At 49.4% G+C, this 19,892-nt stretch overlaps 1 protein-coding gene across 6 annotated transcripts in view; it reads left to right on the top strand.

The window, feature by feature from the left end:
• The window catches only part of ACSBG1 (acyl-CoA synthetase bubblegum family member 1), a 722,575-nt gene that overhangs the window by 297,659 nt on the left and 405,024 nt on the right, over positions 1 to 19,892 (top strand). The window contains exon 1 of one of the 6 annotated variants that reach the window (XM_078685207.1): positions 3,475 to 3,560. The exons of the other annotated variants lie outside the window; for them this stretch is intronic. Coding sequence (XP_078541333.1) covers positions 3,475 to 3,560 — 86 coding nt within the window. Of the gene's footprint in view, positions 1 to 3,474; positions 3,561 to 19,892 lie in introns of those variants that run through there. 6 annotated transcript variants of the gene reach the window in all.

The following is a 19,892-nucleotide window of genomic DNA, read 5'->3' as shown; positions in this document are numbered from 1 at the left end:
TATTCCTTGAATTCTCTTTAATCAATGCTTTTGTGTCACAAACACTTTACTCTTGCATTTTTGTTTATTGGTCCTTCTTGTATATCGAGTTCCACTGAAAGAATACGCTCATAAGGGCCTAACGTGCCACACTTTTATGGCGTTTCGTCTTTGTGTACTTTTGAGGGTGAGAGTACTATGATTGCACCTCAGAGCTCCCAAAGGCAAAACCTAACACGTATGCATTTAGACCTTCTGTTGACATGCCTTAAACTGGCATTGTGAGACTACTACAGTTGCATGTTGGTGCCTTGAAATTTGCCACATTGGGGCATCGTATCTCAAGCCCAAAGATTATATTGAACCAGAGTCTTCAGAAATACTTCAAACCAAGGGCACCCACCCCTATTTAAGTACACAACTTAACCGCCTTAATTGCAGAGCTCGTCCACACTCATGCCTGGGGGTAGTCTTTATCGACCTCAGAAAAAGGAAAGGGTGTTTCCACCAGGATTAGCCATGAGATTAAACACAGACCTCTTCAGGGGATGCACTACCCCAATGGACAACCGGGCCTTGATTGGGAGAGTTCTTAGTCCATAAATTCTTCAGAAGCCACAACTTCAGATTACTCAACAATTCCTGGGGTACTGCTGGGAATAAATCTTCCGTTGTGTTCCGTTGTGTTGGCTCTGAAGTGTTAAATATTACGCACCGCACGTGGGGATGCAGAATACCCGGATATGTATAATCCTTCAGGTTATGTAAATATTTAAGTGAAAAATTATATTTTGAGGCGAACCAGGCTGCATATTTAGGTCGAGCTGGTGTTAGCAGCGCGAAGCGCTGCATCCAGCGAAAGACCTTATGTTATTCACTTGCTGGGAATGTTGGACAGGGGATGGGCACACGCAAGCCCTCGGCGATTTCAACTCGTGGACGCGCACGTAAAGCCCTGCGCCGTGCACATCTCCTATCCCACATTCCCAGTAAGTGAACAACACATACACACACACAGCCACACTCATGCATGCACACACACGCACGCGCAACAGCCACACTCACGTATGCACACATACACGCGCACACACACACACGCGCACACACACACGCGCAGACACACACACACGCGCAGACACACACACGCAGGCACACACACGTGCGCGGAGGGAGGGTGGAGTCTGCGTCTAAGGGAGTCCGCTCCTGCACAGGCCCCCGCGGGGCCTCCCTCTCACCTGCTTCCGATAGCCGCTCCTCACCGCTGCTGTTGGGGACAATCATTCCTGGAGCGCCGGGTCCTCGGCTCCCGATGGGTGGGCGGGCGGGTGGGGGCGACGTGGCCAGGGGCTCCCGAGCAGGGACAGGCTGACAACTTCCAGCCTGCTAACTTTCTGCGGCTTCGGCGAGGCCTGCGGTGGGCTGCGGTGCACGGGAGGGGCAGGTGGGCTGCGGTGCACGGGCAGGGCAGGTCGGCGGCGGCGCAGGATTCATAGCCCCTGCCCTTCGGCCCGCCTCCGGGGCTCCGCCCTGCTAGTGCGCCATTGGCTGAGCGCCCCTCATCGCTGGTTCGTCCCCAGAGCTCCCTGCTAGTTAAGTGTGGAATGCCAGCCCTTGGTGAGACAACGTGGTCGAAACAGGCCGAGAGTTTACAGATAAACTGTATTATCTTTTCGCTCTGTCTCTCCTCTATCTCAACATCTCTTTGTGAGGGAGACAAAACAGCGTCTTCGAAGGTAAACAAAAATGGCGCACACAGACTGTTCTGGAAGGAAAAGTAAGTAACCCACCTGCAAAGCTGATGACGAGCAGCCACAAACTTTATCACACATGGACTCACTCTGATCAAATGCACAGTTCACACACAGGCCGGGAAGGGCAAAGTAAACACGTTTCAAGTCTTGGCTTGGTATTAGGGCAGATGCAGGTAGGGTAAACAGCAGGCTGTCTTGTTAACTGAATAATCTTCGACGAGGACACTCATAGGCTAATGCACCAATTTCTTAACAGTAATCTTCATTATGCGTCAGGGGAGGGCCAAATTAGGTGGCAGGGTTGTCTAAATTATGCGGCAAGAAAAAACAAATTATGCGGCATCACACAGCACATTTTGTGATACTATTATTTCCTCATTTGTTTGTACACTTGTTAACACTCTCTGGGTTTAGGTTAAACCTCTTTAGTACCAGTTTAACACCTAAGGATAGCAACAAGGAACAATAAGGTGACCAGTTAAACTTTGCAAAGGGCCTTCCACCTCGCAGCAACACGTCTCACTACGTTTTTAGTAACTTTTCAACCGTTTGAGCTAAAACAAATATATTTCTTAAATCGGCAGATTAGGCAGAAGATGATGGATTATGTGGCAAATTCATACTTATGCGAAAAACGCTGTGCCGCACAACTGATTCATTCCAGTGACCCTGACTATTTGGCATTCCAAAGCACAGTGGATTGAGGCCACGGCAATGGAAATGGTGGAAGGTTCATAAATACTAGGATGAGTAACAGTAATCTGAGTAATGACAATTATCAGTTAGTAGTAGGTGCATTGCATCCTCAACCCTCTGCTCCCCAGTCCTTATTACATGAGAATACACCAAAGCAGGAAGCCCATTACTCAATCCCAACAAGGCCCGCACCACTCTGAGCATCGCAAGAAGCCTCGAGAACAAGAGAAAAGCAGCATTAGAGGATGCCACCAAAACTTTAAGAGCCGCAGGCAACAGACCCACCAAACCAGAACCGCAAACAACACACAGTGGGAGAGAAACACAGAGAAAGCACAAGAAGAAGGCCTCCTTTGCTGTGTGAGCTGGGAAGAAATAACAAGCATTTGCAATGCAATAGGTCTCGCATTTACATGAGTTTGAGCTATTGGCATTGTAAATGACAATGCCTTTTATTTAGGTTTTAATTTTTAAAACATAAATAAAAGGCATTGTCATTTACAATGCCAATAGCTTAAATTCGCGTAAATGCGAGACCTATTGCATTGAAAATGCTTGTTTTACTTTAGTTGCTCGTGGGTTTATGGCTGGTGCTGTTAAAGGGCATCCAAACGCCCGCCTTGCAAAAGGGGTGAACAAAAAGTGTAACGAGAGACTTTTTACCTAACACAGCAGGCTCCCCGGCCATATTCTTAGAGTATGCTCTGACTGCCAACAAAGTCCTGCCCTACTCGGCTACGATTTACAGCTAACTCGTCAATTTGCATGTAAAAAGACCTCGGAGTTCATTGAAATTCCTCTCATGTAGAAATGGAGAAAACAGAATAAAAAGAGAACTTTCAGCAGTGAAAAGTTGAAGATACGTCAAATTATTGGTGGAAACGTTTCTGGTCGCGAGCCACCATTACTTGCACTGTTGCCCTTGTTTTACTTCAAGTGAAACAAACCCTTACTGTTTGTTGTTTGCCTCGAGCTGCTGAATGGAGGGCTTGGCTAAGCCCATTTGATTCAGAGCTCTCCTTTGAGCAGCTTTCGGGGGGTTTTCGACATGCCTTTCAGAGCAGAGCAAGTCAGGAAAGAGGCAGCAGCGCCTACCGTGCGGCTACTAGCAGTTCAAGGCACCTGCGCCCACAGGTAGGTGCACTGTAATACATTATGCTAATATAGACTCTAGTGCAATGTATGGACTCGTGCGAAATGAGGAAACTTCTCTGACGGTGTGATGTCACATGCCCGAGCAAGCAGAACAATTAGTCTAACTTGCATTCCTAGAATTGTTCATATCGTAAACCGAGGGCATGTTGAGAGATGGCAGGTCCACTTATTACTGGTTACTGAACTCTGCTTCCACATAGCTTGAGAAGTGTGTGAAAGTGACAGCCACCGAGGCTGGATGGTTACTTAAGTGTGAAATAGAATCAATATGAATATAGAAGCCTAATGAAATAGAATTGTACCATATTTGAGAATTTTGGAATACATAACATTGCAAACATATTTTACACTTAAAACACTTAAAATGTTGCACGATTCATGTGCTATGAAATGGACAGCAGTACTTCTTTCTGAGTGGCATTACAAGTTTTACTGGGATTGTCCGAGTAGATTGTTGGACTTTTTCAAATCGGACTTCATCAAACACATTGCCATCTTTCCCTGGGACGTTCATTTTCGGGTGTAAATTAATCACCTGTTGCAGTGGGATTCTGCATTTACTGGGTGTACAATATGTCCCTCATTCTGTTTTGAGAAACTACAAAAATAACAAATTTTGCTCCCAGTCAAAGGTGCACAAGCCAAATATGTGCGTGGTTTGCCTGGACACTATCAGCCTGATTCATCAAGCCGAATTGCGCTCGCAAAGGGCCAGATTCTGAGAATCTGGCCCTTTGCGAGCGCAATTTTTGCATTTGGGATTCATCATCCCAAATGCAAAAATCGGTAATTGCTAATTCGCTAAATTGCGAGGAATTACATTTAAGGAATCTCTATTTGAGATTCCTTAAATGCAATTCATGAAGCATTTTAAAACTGCGAAAATGCAATTTTGGGCCGCTATTTACCGAGAGGTCAGACCTCTCGGTAAATAGCAAAAACTTAGAAAAATGCTTTTAAAAGCATTTTTCTAAGTTGCATGTTGCACACACACATGTCCCTTGGACATGTGTGTGCGCAACACCTGTTTCAATTTGCATTTCAGGGGTGCTACAGGGTGTCCTTTGGACACCCCTGCCACCCTTTCAATTGCTATCTTATTTGCGAGTAGCAAATTGCTACTCGCAAATAAGGAATACTCCCCATTCATTCCTATGGGCCTTTTGGCCCATAGGAATGAATGGGGAGTTATTCCTTATTTGCGATTAGCAATTTGCTACTCGCAAATAAGGAATGTGTAGGAATCGCTATTTATTTAGCAATTCCTTCATGAATACCGTTTTGCGAGTCCTTAATAGCGATTCGCTATGATTCGCTATTAAGGGCTCGCAAAACGGCCCGTTGATGAATAAGGCTGTATGTACCAGATTTTGTTTGGTGAAAATTGTACATAACTATGATCTGCGGGGGTGTTTTTTGTGCCTGGGCCGTAATGCCGCATCGGAAGCAAACAGGTTAAGAATTATTGGCAGAGTTCTGAATATATAGAGAACCAAAATCCTGGTACATTATTGTAAAATGTGGCCAAATGTACGACGAAGTGGCGGAGCGTGTCGTTAGCCTCCTGGGCTTAACGACACGCTCAGCCACTTCTGAAACGCAAGGCTGCACCATATTTACAAGGATGTGGTGCAGCCTTGCGTTTCCTCCTGTGATGGTGCTAAGTTTAACAACTTAGGGGCTTATTTACAAGGCTCTTGCGCCACTTTGCGTAATTTTTAACATGGGAAAAGTGAAGCAAAAGTGGCGCAAGGGGCTTGTAAATCTGTCCCTTAGTGCCAATGTAGGCACACTTGCACCAGAGAGCAAGGGTGTCTGTGTGCAGGGGAGGATTCGTTATGTGTAGGAAGGTGTCCCTTCCTGTACATAACCAATCCTAAAATCCCATTTTGTAACTTTCATGTGTGCTGCTTTATGCAGCACACATGAAAGTTACAAAATGGCATTTTTAAAAAGGTCTGTTTATGTACAGGAAGGGAAACCTTCCTGAACATAAACACACCATGGCAAGGCAGCACACATGGAAAAAGCAAAACAGAGGAGAAATAATGCATTTCTCCTTGTTTCCCCACCTTAAGACCAGGGTTTTCCTGGTCTTAAATTTGGCGCTGCCCCATATGTACGCCACCCTTGTACATAGGAGGCAGCGTCAAATACAATGGGTGTTGCGGTGGAACACCCACCACAACACCCACTGCACCCACTGCACGCCCCTTTCATGCTAAACATAGCGTGAAAGGGTGCCTTATGTACAAGGCAGCATTAACGTTGTCTTGTACATAAGGCAAGGCCCCTATCGCCATGGCAACGTCACAAAAAGTGATGTTCCCGTGGCGATAGGGGCATGTACATATGTCCTTTGAATCTGCAGCGTGAAATTACTGTGCATGTGTATGATAGCAAAGTATTCACGATGTAACCAAGAACTGCAAGTGAAGCCTTTTGACAGTTCCAGTGCTCTTGGCGATAGTACTGGAACCACTGGCCAACTGGATTACAGGGGTGGCACTTCTCAGGGAACAACGTAGGGATCTGACTGGGAGGATGTGGTCTCGCTGTATGCAGACGACATGCAGCTGTCCCTCATGGAACCGGAGGACACGATTGATAGGATTCTTAGGTCTTTTTGGTTGGCTTCCGAATTACGCATCAATTGGGCAAAATCGTGCCTCTACCCGCTGGCGGGATGATGACCGCGGGAGGGATGGAGATGTCCCATACCGCTATGGAGAGGGATTCCACTATTTGGGTATTTACGACACCAGTTGGCTTTTGTTTTTTTTCTTTGACTATAACCTGAGAAAATCCTTGAGAAATACAAGCAGGACGCGAGCAACTAGAGCAGCCTACCTATATCCATGTAGTTGTTTAAATACTTTATTTTGGTCGACAACCATACAAGCAGAACAAACTAGGAAACACATTGTATATTAAATTAATTAATACAATCTAAGAGCTAAAATTCCCAAAAGAGGGAGCCACAGTGTTACATTGTTAAAATTGAATACAATCTATACAAAAAAAGTCAGTTTCACAGTTTATAAAACAATTTCAAAATCAGTACTGCCTAAAATCAATATTTTGCTAAAAATAAAAGCTTTTGGGGGGGCGTGGCCGGCGATCAACCAAGATGGCCGCGTTCTAGTGGAGCTCCGGGAGTGAGACCGTAGCCCAGCATAAATCCGGCCAGTTATCCTGCTTCGACACAGCCCAGACTATAGGACCTTGTAACGGAGGTGCATCGACGAGTATCGATCCCACTCTGAGCTCGCTGCGACTCCGGAGCCCGGAGCTGCGCCGTGCGAGAGCCCGCGGCCTACATCCGCGTCATAGGCACCGGCCTAAATTTGAGAGGACTGCCGGAGGAGCACCGGTGGCTGTCCTGAAGCGGAGGCGCGAGGCGGAGCTGAGACGCCTGGAGGCGGGTGAGTGTTGCTCCGGATGCCCCCCCCTCCCGCCCGACCTCGCCCCTCCAGCGAACACCCGAACAGAGTAGCTGGTTCCCTTCGCCGGTAGAGCCTATGCTCAGGTGGCCGTGAGACCGGGACCAACGCCGGCCAAGCCTGCGCTCTTGGCGGCTCACTGCGGCGCACACAGACTGAGGACACTTCTGCTCCCGCGCCGGCGGATATAGCCCACGCTTGGTCGGGGGGCCCTCCTCCTGCTGTGAAGTACCTATTCGACCGTCGAGGGAGCCTGTGGTGGGTGTCCCAGAGGGGCGCCTTGACGACTTGGGAGGGGAGAGACCTGACTTCCTTGCCTGGAACACTGACCGATTTCACGGCGCACCCCCTCGCCTGCGCTAGTGTGTCCCGAGGTGGTGCCCCCTCACTGTCCCATAATGAGCGGCAGGGATACTCGGGGGTACCAGCAGAGCAAGCTGGACAAATTTGCTTACGCCAAGGACTTTCCCCCGCTGGTGGAGCAGAAAAGGACGAGTGCTAAGGGCGCGGAAGGCGGCGCGGTCCCCGCCATAACGTTGGAGGACATCATGGCAGCCCTGACTCAGGTCCAAACCACGGTTGGGTCAATCTCGACAGATGTCACACTTCTGCGGGCGGACCTACAAAAAATGTCGTCGAGGGTTTCTGTGGTGGAACAGGTCACCACGACCCTCACCTCGGACGCGGCATCACTGCTGAAACGGGTGGCAAAATTGGAGGATGACAACAAATTCCTAACAGACAAAATGGACCATCAGGAAGGGCGCTCCAGGCGCAATAATATCCGCCTTATTGGTCTGCCGGAATCGGAGGGGGGGCCTGCCATGGACCTGTATGTGGAAGACCTCGTGAAGAATGTGCTGCAACCGAAAGGCCTGTCCAAATTTTTCTCGGTGGAGCGGGCGCACAGGGTCCCGGGAGGGCGTCCACGCACCGGGGCACGTCCGCGACCCGTTATAGCTCGCATATTTAACTTTAGAGATCGCGATGCCATCCTGCAAACGGCGAGGACCGCGCCACCCATAAAGACACAAAACTCTGAGGTACTCATTTTCCCAGACTACACGACGGCGGTGGCGGCGAAACGGAGAAGTTTCATCGAGGTGAAGAAAACATTGAGATCTCGTGAGTTGCCTTACTCCATGCTCTTTCCGGCACGCCTCAGGGTAGTGGCTGATAAAAAAACTTGGTTCTTTGATACGCCGGAGGACGCATACGACTGGCTTGAGGGATGGCGACCGGCTGGAGGCCATGGCAGACCAAACAGCAGGCGCAGAGGGCAGGGGCAGGCCGACGGGCCTGACCAGACTGGGCAAGAGGAACGGACCGAGGCCGACCCGGCTGCAGACTCTGGGGAATGAATCCTGTTGTCTTCAGGGAAGTACCTCTGGTTTTTTGCTGTGAACTATAAACGGTGAACTGAACTTTGTCCTACTGATGTTCACCCCCCTTGTTATGCTACTGTGACTTTATATTTGAGCTGGGACGTTGGAACAGTTAGGGGCTACTTGGTCCTCCTTGGGCTTTCACCCCCCCCCTACGCTTTTGTAAGCAATGTTGTTTCCTGATGGGGATCGTAAGCACTCTGCTGAGTTGGGGTGGCGGGCAGTTTGGAGTCCGCGAAGCAGGGAGGCAGGGAGGGGGGAGGGAAGGGGGGTACGTTTTCTGTTGTTCGTTATGTTTTTTGTTGATGCGATACACCAAATTGCACTCAGAGGCACACTGTTTGGTACCACAGAAACAAATATTTGTCGAGTTGCCACACTGATCCAAGATGATGGGGGTTGACGCACACACAATTCCGCGGGGAGATGGGGCTAGTATGACGCCTTCTCTTTCGATACTCTCCTGGAATGTTCGGGGCCTTGGGGACAAAATCAAGCGGGGTCTGGTCCTGAGGAGCATTAAAAGGGAGGGGGCTGCAGTAATCCTACTACAGGAGACGCATCTCACCGGCACGGCCACGAAAGCAATGGACAGGTGGGGTTTTAAGATGGTGGCCCACTCCGAGTTCACTTCTGGGTCCAGGGGAGTCGGTGTTCTAGTGAAAAAACAGTTCCCCCTCCTCATACTGTCGGCCAAGTCAGATACGGCGGGTAGGTTTGCCGCTATACACGCATAATGGGAGGGTAAACCTGTTAACATCGTTTCCGTTTACATCCCACCTGCATTACAGGCGATGGCCCTATCGGACCTTAGCACTTTCGTACTGGGACTCCCTGAGGGAGATTTGCTTCTTGGGGGTGATTTTAATTTGGTAGCTGATAGCCTAATGGACAGGGCCCCCCCGAAATTGGCACCAGCAGGTACAACACGACTGGAGGGCTTCCTGGCTGCTATGGGACTGGAAGACCTCTGGAGGAAATACAATCCCCAGGACCTACAGTACACATATCACTCCAGTGTACACAACACTCTCACCAGGCTTGACTATTTCCTTAGCTCACCGGGTGGTCCGGGTACTGTGTCCAAGGTGGAAATAAGGCCGCGTGGTATCTCTGATCACTCCCCGCTACTGCTTACCTACGCACATCACCAACCCATACGGCGTCGGATTTATCCGATCCGCGCTGCATACCTCCAAAATTCTAAGATCAGGAAGGAGCTGAAGGTGGGAACCAAACAGTACTTCCGAGACAACACAGGCTCGGTGTCATCTGCCACCACTCTGTGGGAGGCCTACAAAACAGTACTCCGGGGACATGCAATAGTCTCCATTACACCGCTTAGGCGGGAGGGTCGGGCGGAACTGTTGGCTCTGGAGACAGCGATGGCTGGGGCAGAGGCGAGGCATGCGGCGGACCCAAACCCCACTACAGCATACACTTTACGAATAGCTCAACATCGTCATAAAACACACCTGACGGAGGAAGTCAAGCTGCAACTGTCGGCCACGCGACACAAAATTTACGAAATGGGCGACAAAGCAGGCAAGTTGCTGGCTTGGCTGGACAGACGTGACAGGCGAGACAGGTGGATACCACAACTGGCGATAGGGGGAGGGGACCCTATTAGAGATCCTGCTACAATAGTACACGCACTAGCTCGTCACTACGAAACAGTATACGCGTCGGAGTCTACGATCTCAGAAGACGAAGCATACACCTACATTAGAGATCTTAAAATGCCGTCGCTGACAGAGGAGGAGGCTCAGGCCCTGGACGCAGACCTAACGACCGGTGAGGTACAATTGGCGATTAAAGCCCTGCAGACGGGTAAGGCACTGGGACCCAATGGAATACCAGTTGACTTATTCAAGCAACAGACAGACACGCTAGCACCACACTTGATACGTATGTTCGCGGAAAGCTTAGAGGCAGGGGAACTCCCGCTAGATCAGCGCACGGCCACGATTGTTGCAATCCTAAAACCAGGGAAACCAGCTGACCTCTGCACGTCGTACCGCCCAATCTCACTTATTAACGCAGAGGCTAAAATACTCGCGAAACTGTTGGCACTACGCCTCACGTCCCATCTGCCTAAACTCGTGCATAAGGACCAATCCGGTTTTATGCCGGGCAGGAACACAGCGCTTAACTTACGCAGAGTACACGGTGCACTGGCGCGCGCGCAGTATCTCTTAGAGCCCACGGTGATATTATCCCTCGACGCCCAAATGGCGTTTGACATGGTCCACTGGCCCTTTCTATTTGCGGTGCTACGTCACTTTGGTTTCGGCCCAAAGTTTTGCTCCTGGGTCCGTCTGCTGTATGCAAGACCGATGGCGCATGTAGCCGCTAATGGCCACATCTCGGCAGACTTCCCGTTGTTTAGGGGCACGCGCCAGGGCTGCCCACTATCCCCATTGTTATTTGCCATGGTCCTTGAACCTCTGGCCGAGTGGATTAGGTGGGAGCCCACGATCAGTGGTATCCGCTGGACGGATGACTGGGAAGATAAAATTTCCCTTTACGCCGACGATGTTTTAATATATCTCACCTCGCCCAAACGCTCGATTAACACACTGCTAGATGTCTGCTCAGCATACGGAAGAGCTTCCGGTTATTCGATCAACTGGTCCAAGTCCACCATGTACATACTGCGCGGCCCTGCGCCGCGCTTGCCGGACTCTTGCCCGCTGCGGATCTCTGATGAGGGGTTCAAATACTTAGGGATATACGTTACGGCTGACCCTGATGTTTTCCGCACACACAATCTACAGCCCCCTCTTGACCGCCTCAAGCGTGACGTCCGACACTGGGCATTACTGCCGCTGACACTATTAGGTAAAGCGGCCCTGTTCAAAATGATGGCCCTGCCGCGCTTCCTCTACGTTCTAGAAAACACACCTTACTCTGTCTCCCCTGCGTACTTCAAAACCATCGCGGCGAACGTCTCGGTGCTTCTATGGGGCACCAAGCCGGCCCGCATAGCGCAAGCCAAGCTCACGCGCGGCTGGTACGACGGAGGCATAGCACTCCCGGACGTCCAACTGTACTACTGGGCGTCGCAGTTAAAGACCGTCAACCAATGGCTGCATCTCCCCCAGTCTGAACCAGCTTTAAAGGCAGACAGAGCACAGTTAGGGCTCCCTGGCATGCTGGCCCCCCTGTATGATAAAACGTTGATCACCACAATGATCGGTCCACTGCATCACACGCTCATAGTGTGGCATGCGGCGCTAGGCAGGTTGAAATGGCGGGGCGTGCTGACGCAACTGACCCCGTTGTGGGACATAAAACAGCTGGGACGACTGAGGCACTCCAAGGGCTTCGACCGCTGGGATGCTATCGGCATCTCGACCATTGGAGATCTGTGGCAGAAGGGGCAGGTGCTACCTTTTGAGACGCTGCAACAGCAATATGACTTGGCGCTGACAGAACGTTTTAGGTACACACAGGTGCGGCATGCGTTGACGACAGCGTTCAAATCCGGAACAGATATCCCAGAGGCGTCCCCGCTAGAAGACAGGCTCCTGACTGACTTTATGCCTTCGAAGGCGACATCTCTAACTATAGGAAACTGGTAAATAACTTACCCGACCCTCTAGAAGCCCTGCGGGTGAAATGGACGCATGACTGTGGTGACATTGACGACTCAGAGTGGCAGGAAGCCACTTCATCCCCGAAAGAAATAGGTATCCCTTCGCGTCTTCGCCTAGTCCAACTCCGTATACTTCACAGATCATATTACACAAGGGATGCACTACACAAGATGAAGAGGATAGCTCACCCATACTGCCTGAGGGGTTGTGGGGAAATAGGTAGCTTCTACCATACGATATGGGAATGCCCCCACATTGCACACTACTGGGTCCAAGTGATGCGCACCATGTCTCAGTCTGAGGAACTCTCCTTACTGCCTGACCCCAAGCGATGCCTCCTGAACATTTGGGAGCCCAACGACCTCACACGATATGGGCAGATCTGGATGACACTAGGTATGATGGTGGCGAAGCGGAATATAGCGCAGAGGTGGGGAGGGGGACTGTCACCTTCAATATCGGCCTGGAGGCGGGATATGGATGCTGTGATGGTTGCAGAACGGGCAGTGTTTCGAAATAGAGGTTGTCCCAAGAAATGGAGTAGGGTCTGGGGAGCGTGGAATAAATACAGAGGGAACATTTGCGACCCACCTTCTGATACGGAAAGCACTGGCTCTGATACAGAATAGAACTGTAAATCCTGACTTATGGTTACCCACCCATGCTTTGATTTGTACAACGGATTGCTCCTATGTTACAAATGTATTATCACACATTTCTGTTGCCATACTAAGATGCCTATCGTATTTTGAATCTTTATGTGACACTGTATCGCATTGTTTTGAAATGCCAATAAAAATAATTTAAAAAAAAAATGCTTTCTTGGCAGGTTGTGTTTGATAGCAGAAAAGAAGTGTGCAGTCAGTACTTAAGGCCATACACACTCAGGAACCCACTGTTAATTCCCAAGTTCTGTGTCTAGAATTTGATTCAGATGGGTTATTCTACACGTGTGTAGGGGTTTGGCCAACAACACCTCTTAGATAACTATCAACACATCTCTGTGTGTATATATTTGTATAATATGTGTATAATATATGTGTGTAATATATGTGTATAATATTTGTAGAACAATCTTGTAAAGCATAGAGTATGTAATCTGGATGTTTTTTTTCTTTTTATTCTTCAAACATTTTTTGAAAAACGTATTTTAGTTGTTTATTGGGGTATTTTAAACAAGCATCTTATTTCGTCATGTTATTACCTCCTTTGCAACCATCACATGTTTTGCCCCTTTAAATTGGTATGCAAGCCTGGAGCTTTATCAAGGCTGAAAATACATAAAATAAACAGAATGGAAAGCAAAACCTGGCATTAGCGTCCATTTGACCTGAAAAAGCAAACTAATTGGAAAATTGTTGCCACACTGTGAGAAGATACCGTCACCATATAAAAAATGCTGATCATTGTGCTCCTTAGCCTTATCCTATATACTTCCACGATAGGTGAGCACAAAATAATATAACTACAATGGAAGAATATGCTCTAAATGTTCCATGTACTTTTAATGTTGAAATTTTAATACCAATTTAACAAGTACACTGGCACAAGACAGAGGATAGCTTTTTGCTTGATACGTTAGCAATTTGGACGTAAATTCTCCGTATTCCGAAAAGTATAACTGTAAGAAAAGAAAGATAGGAAATGTCAATGCTCAAACTATACTCAAAGGTAACACATAAATACAGTCTGCTTCACAGTAAAAATATATCTTGTGACTAGTCAAATGCCAGAGAGAAAATAAGGTCAAAGCAACAGACTTATCAAGGGCGAAAAAGTCCTTAGATCAATAGTTTAAATTCTGAGGGAAGCACAAAATGGAATGCTAGAGTGCTCAAAAAGCTTGACAGTCTTGGGCTGGAATTCCCACCCCGATTGAAAAGTCTCTACGGTCCTGTGTAGTAATGTAAAGCTTCCCTGCGATCTTTTCCAAATATTGCTGTTGGCTTCTAAGTCGGGCGCTGTTAGACTTGGGCCTTAGGGCAGGTTCACCCCTAATCTTTTTGCCTTTATTTGTGACCCTGTGTAGTGATTTCTGGGTCTTGGCGCACTTTTTCCCTGTGTCCCAGAGTAAAGTGCGTGCGTGTAGTATGGCTGGCCTGCCCTCCCATAGAAATGCCTGGGGAATGTGAGTGTCCATGTTAGTTCCTGATGTGTGGGGAGTGCAGGCTCGAGTTTAGTATGTATGAACTCGTGAGAGTGAATGCTGCAAGATGGTGTATGCGGCATGTATGTGTCTAGAAGGGAAGTGCTACTTCTGGACATTGATGTATGTGTGCAGTGAGGGTGCTGGAGGGTGATTGGCTGGAGCTGGCTGGCATGCCAGGCTCCAGGAAGTCTGGATGGGTCTGCCCGGTGGTGAGTGTGAGATCAGCATGAGTGATGTGTGGGAGGAGTGCACCTGGGTCCTTGATGGGCTGGGGTTTTCCCCACACAATGCTGGCTCCGCCCCCCTGTGGTGTGTCTAATGATCCCAAGCCTCCCCAGTGAATGAAAGGGGTGGTTGGGCCATCAAGGGTACTCCCAAGCCAGCTGCAACTGGTTTCCCCCCACCCTGCACCCTGGAAACAAAGGATTTCGCTGTATAAAAATGGGGCTGTGTCCCCACAGAAATTGTTCTACTTGTGGATCCTTGCCAGAGGGGGCTGTTGCTGCTGCTGGGGCCAGGAGGACCGCCACTTGGCTTGTCTCCCTGCCTGGAGACCCAGTGTGCTGGCTCTGGCCCTGCCTTGCCCCTCTGCCTGCCTCCAGACCTTTCTGGAGCTTTGCTGTGCCTGGAGGCGCTCTGATTTTGATTTATAGCGCTAGGCGCGCTTTTATTGCCTTGAAGCACTGAGGGCTCTTCTCCTTTGCTCCCCGAGCGTTTGGGGCGCTTGATCGACATTGCCGGTGCCCACCCGGCATTGGAGCCGATTTGCCGATTTTCGGCGTAGCGAGTGCCACCTCGCTTTATATTTTTATTTAAGGCCGGTGCCACCCGGCATTGCCCCGTGGTGTTCATTTTATTTTCGAGCCGGTGCCCACCCGGCATTGCCCAGGAGTGTGTGTTGCCCCTGCCGGGCCGCCGCGCTGCCTGCAGCGACCCGGAAGTCCCGCCTCCTGACCCCCAGGGCCGCGCTGCCATTGGCGGCCCCGGCGGAAGTCAGGCGGCGTGCTGTGGAGACGGGTCCAGGCGGGAGCGCGAGAGGAGCAGCCGGTGCGTGCTGCCCGAGGCTCCCGATCGAAGGGAGAGCCCCGGGACGAGTGAAGAGGGGCCCCGCAAGGAGACCGGCAGAAGAGTGCTCCTCCGCCCTGCAGGCCCAGCGAGACACCCGGTGAGTGCCTGAAAGGGGAGAGGGGCGTCGGGACACATTGTCGGTGTCCGCCCCTCCCCCATAGCACGACCTCGCGCCCGTAGTTGTTTTAGAGCCACGAGGCTCTGGGGGCATTTTCCTGGAGTGCAGAGTCCCCCGTGAGGGACTCCAACGCCCCCCCCATTTGTTCTGTGGGAGCCACGAGGCTTCCAGGTGCCAGTTCACTTGTTTAAGAGCCCAGCGAGGCTCATTGCCCACATCGTAGTTAGAGCCCTGAGAGAGGCTCTGGGGCATTGTCATTATTTTGAGAGCGCTGAAGCTCTATTTGCCTATTTGCCTTGCGAGCCCTGAGAGGCTCTAGGGGGACACAGGCAGCTAGTTGGTTGTAGCCCCGAGGCTCCCACGCTGTGTCTCCCCACTTGTTCTTGAGCCCTCCTGGCTCCAACGTTTGCCCAGTCCTGTTTCACAACTGTCCAGCACTTAGTGGACAGTTGCTACGTTTAGGCTTGTGGTTTGTGCTGCCTGCGCAGACCCCCTGACTTTGAGACTCAGGGCATTTCAGCCCCTTTCGAGGCCAGTTGGCCTGAGGGACCTTTATAGTGTTGTGCCATGTGCACCCTGCGCAATTTATGATTCACGTGCTGATTTGATTTCTGCGCAAATGTTCTACCTGCACCTCTGAATGTGTTTTAATGTTTCATGTGCAATTGTTTGTCATTACCTTTGCTAAAAGTGACCTGCTTAGGTAATTCTTTATGTTTTTATCCCCTTTGCTAAAAGTGACCTGCTTAGAGGATTATTTGTGTCATTACCTTTGCTAAAAGTGACCTGCTTAGGTAATGCCTTGTGCTTTTATTTCCCTTTGCTAACAGTGACCTGCTTAGAGGAATGTTGATGTTTTATTGCCTTTGCTAAATATTACTTGCCTAGGTGATTATTTTAGGTTTCCTTCCCTTTGCTAAATGTGACTTGCTTAGGTGATAGGTTTTCCTTCCATAGGTCCTGATGATAAGGTCCTAGTTCCCTGCGTGATTTCCCTACAGTGTTTAGGGTGGCGTAGGAGGTATTTTCCCTTTACCAGTAGTTACTGGTTGTATGCTACATTAACTATGTTCTGTGTTACAGTGTTTTAATGTTTATGTGCTAAAGTGTTATACCTACAAGTATTAATTCTAAAAAGTGCATACCCCTGACAGTGGTCCAGGTGGCCCTGTCTTGTACATAATCCCTTGTAAATCTTGCCCGTGCCTGTTGGCACATTGTAAAGTGTGTGTGTTATCTAATGTGTTTTTATTATTATAATACAAAGGCTATTTTTGATATAACCTTGTGTTGAGTTTCCTTTGTGGTGGGCCTTTGGTTGTTGTTGCTGGGGTGCGCGCGCAAACGCTTTACACATCGCCTCCGAGATTAGCCTTGCTGCTCGCGCCACGTTACCTAGAGGGTGAGCGGGGGTTATCTTGGTGTGTGACTCCCTTGCCCTGACCTTGGAAATGGTGATCCCTGACTGACCTTGGCGCAAGCCTTGGCCAGCCAGAGGTCCCGTTTCTAACAGGCGCCATTTTCATTATGCAGCATAAGGCCTTGAGTATTGTCTCACTGTCTAGGAAAAAAAGAGATAGCGGTTGGTCATCCTCTTAAACTAATCTTTAACAAGAGGATTCGTACGGGAATCTCCGTTTTTGAGATCAGAAACGTTTTTTAACTACGTCTAATAACTGAATATTCAAAAGAAAAAAACGAAAGAACAATTATTGTAAAGCCTGATAATTGGAAAACAAAAAAGTAAAGACTTTGCAAAACCGATGTGCAGGATTGTATAATGCCCAACATCTTTGGTGTGTATTGTAAAGTCGGTCATCATCTTAAGTGTACTATTTTTTACGATCAATGCAGAGATCCCATATCAGGAAGTATATTATAATATTCAGAAAATGTGAATATTAAAGAGAGAGAGAGAGCTAGAAGATAATTATGGTAAGAACTGATAATTTAAAAAAAATGGGATAGAAAAGCCAAAAGTTTGATTTTTTTTTTTTTAACTTTATTTTTGTTGCATAGCTTGACATTGCAGATCCTTCCATGTCGGATTGCACTCTAGTACATACAGTAATAGTCTTCATTCTCAATATAACACAAAATAAACACAGCCATTTAGCCCACATCCCGGAGGTCGGGCGGCATTGGGTCGCATTGTCCCGATCTACATTGATGCTGAGTACACCGTCAGTACTGTCCACGCACATCTAGCATCTGCTTTTATTAGTCCCTGCCTAGTCATTTATCCAAATAACCAAACCCATGTTCTTTGTAGTGTATGCCTGCCAGATAATGCCTTGTGGAGCCTCGGCAGAGCTGCGCCTATCTACCCATCTTATGTTACCAACTAGGAGTGCGCTATACCCTGCTGCGCCCCACCGCAAATCATCAGTCTGAGTCCACTGCTCCACAAATCAGGCATAACCCCTCATCGTGGGTACTACTAGGTCAAGCCATGCCACTGTAACTACGTCTATATCCAACCCCCTAACTGAACCCACCCCTCCCCCCCAAACAGCAGATAGCGTGGGCTACTAATCTGTCTACTAGAAACCTTAATAGGAGTGGGCCTGTAGGATTCGTCTATTCTTCTGCATTTCACATGGAACGCTGCATCATCCTTACTCTGTTTCTTCCTCTACTGGGGATAGGCTGTCATGTAACACCCTCACTAGTTCTGTCCATGCGCGTGATGCTTCTAAACTCTTCTCGTTAGCTGTACAAGACGCCTGGCGCAATCTAACCATGCTCTCACTATGGGCCCATTTATGCAGTTCGTTCGCCCACCTCTTACTGGAAGGGCCCTCCCTCGACTTCCAGTGCCAGGTAATTTCCCTCTGGGCCAAAATTAAGCCCAGATCGATGAACTTACTGGTCACCTTTGTTTTCTTGGTGTGAGGAAACCACAGTAATAAACAAGTCTCCATGGAATATTCCACTTGCCTCTCCGTGACCTCATTAAGCAGCGTCCCCACCTCCGTCCAGTACGACCCTAGTTTCGGACACTCCCACATTATGTGCTTCAACTCTACATCGAGCGCTAGGCATCTGGGGCATGTGCCTCCTGGACATGGAAATACCTCCTGATCTTTCCCGGCGTTAGGTAAGCCCTATGAAGCACGAAAAAGTGTACTTGCTGGAATCGTGCATTCCTGCATCCCTTCCAGGTCCTCGTCACAATGTGACCCCAAGTCGCGCCCGGTATGGGCTTCCCTATGCTCACTTCAAACTTCTGTTTGAGGGCCGTCAGGGGTTCCTGGCCTTCATTCAACAGTCTTGCATGCAGGCATGTGACCGCTTTGACCGTACCTCCCGCCATAACCATGTATTGACAAGCCATAGTGGTCTGTGGCTCTGACTGTCCTGTCCTCCAGTGTTTCCGCATCGCATTGGCTACAGCCATATGTAACAGGAAGCCTCCATCAGGAAGGCCAAACCGTTCTTGTAATGCCTGAAAGGACAACAACTCACCGTCGGCATACAGGTCGCCAACCATTTGTAACCCCGACTCCTCCCATTCCAGCAGTTGAGACCAATCCCCGCCGTGTGGTAATGCAGTAAGCATACCCAGCGGGATTTCGGGTGCATATGGGTGGTAACTTTTGCCCTCTTTTGACACCTATTCGAGCACAACCGCAGGGTCCTCTCCTCCAGGGTCAGATCCCGGACCGCTAGGCGTTGCTGCATCACTATGTAAGAGAGGACGTGTCTCTGTATTCCTGATCCTCGAGCCACTTCTGGGCCCCTAAATTCCCATGCTACATGCTGCGTCAAGGTCTGCAGCTGCGCCGCCATATAATAAAGTTCAAAATTAGGCACTGCTAGTCCTCCCTCCTGCTTCGGTCGCAACATCGTGTCCAGTGCCACTCGCCTCCGTCCCGTCCCCCACAAGAAGCCGATGGTGAGCGTTCGCAATTCTCTAAAATACGGAGGTGGTACCCATATCGGGAGTGTACGAAAGTAGTAAAGCACGCGCGGCAGAGCTACCATCTTGAGCAGAGCCGCTCTCCCCAGCACCGAGAGGGGCAACGTTGCCCAGAACGCCATGCTACCCCTCAGTGCCCTTATGCAGCGACCAATGTTTCCCTCCAACATATCGTCTGCCGTGTGGTATATCCGAACCCCCAGGTATGTGAAGCATGAACGCTCCCACACCAAACCAACAGCCAGGCTCGGTTGGGGGGTATCTCCCTTCAGTGGGAATACACATGTCTTATTCCAGTTCGCTCGCAGTCCTGACAGCTTTCCAAATTTTGTTAGCAATGTCACCGCCCCTTCCAGTGCTACCGTCGTATCCGCCAAGAACAGCAGCAAATCATCCGCATATAATGAGATATAATGCTGGTCCCCGCCGCAAATCAGACCGTCATAGGCTGTCCCCGCTCTGGCGCAGACCGCCAACGGTTCCATCGCCAATGCAAACAACAGTGGCGATAGCGAACACCCCTGTCTCGTTCCTCTTTGCACCGGGTATTCCGGTGATATGGCCGGGCCCAGCCTCACTCTAGCAGCGGCAGCGGAGTACAGCACCCCGGTCCAACGTCTAAATCTC

This window comes from Lissotriton helveticus, chromosome 3_2 (genome assembly GCF_964261635.1).
Source record: "Lissotriton helveticus chromosome 3_2, aLisHel1.1, whole genome shotgun sequence".
Classification (NCBI taxonomy): Eukaryota; Metazoa; Chordata; class Amphibia; order Caudata; family Salamandridae; genus Lissotriton; species Lissotriton helveticus.
The sequence above is the reverse complement of the archived record's forward strand: the minus strand, read 5'-3'. Positions and strand labels throughout refer to the sequence as shown.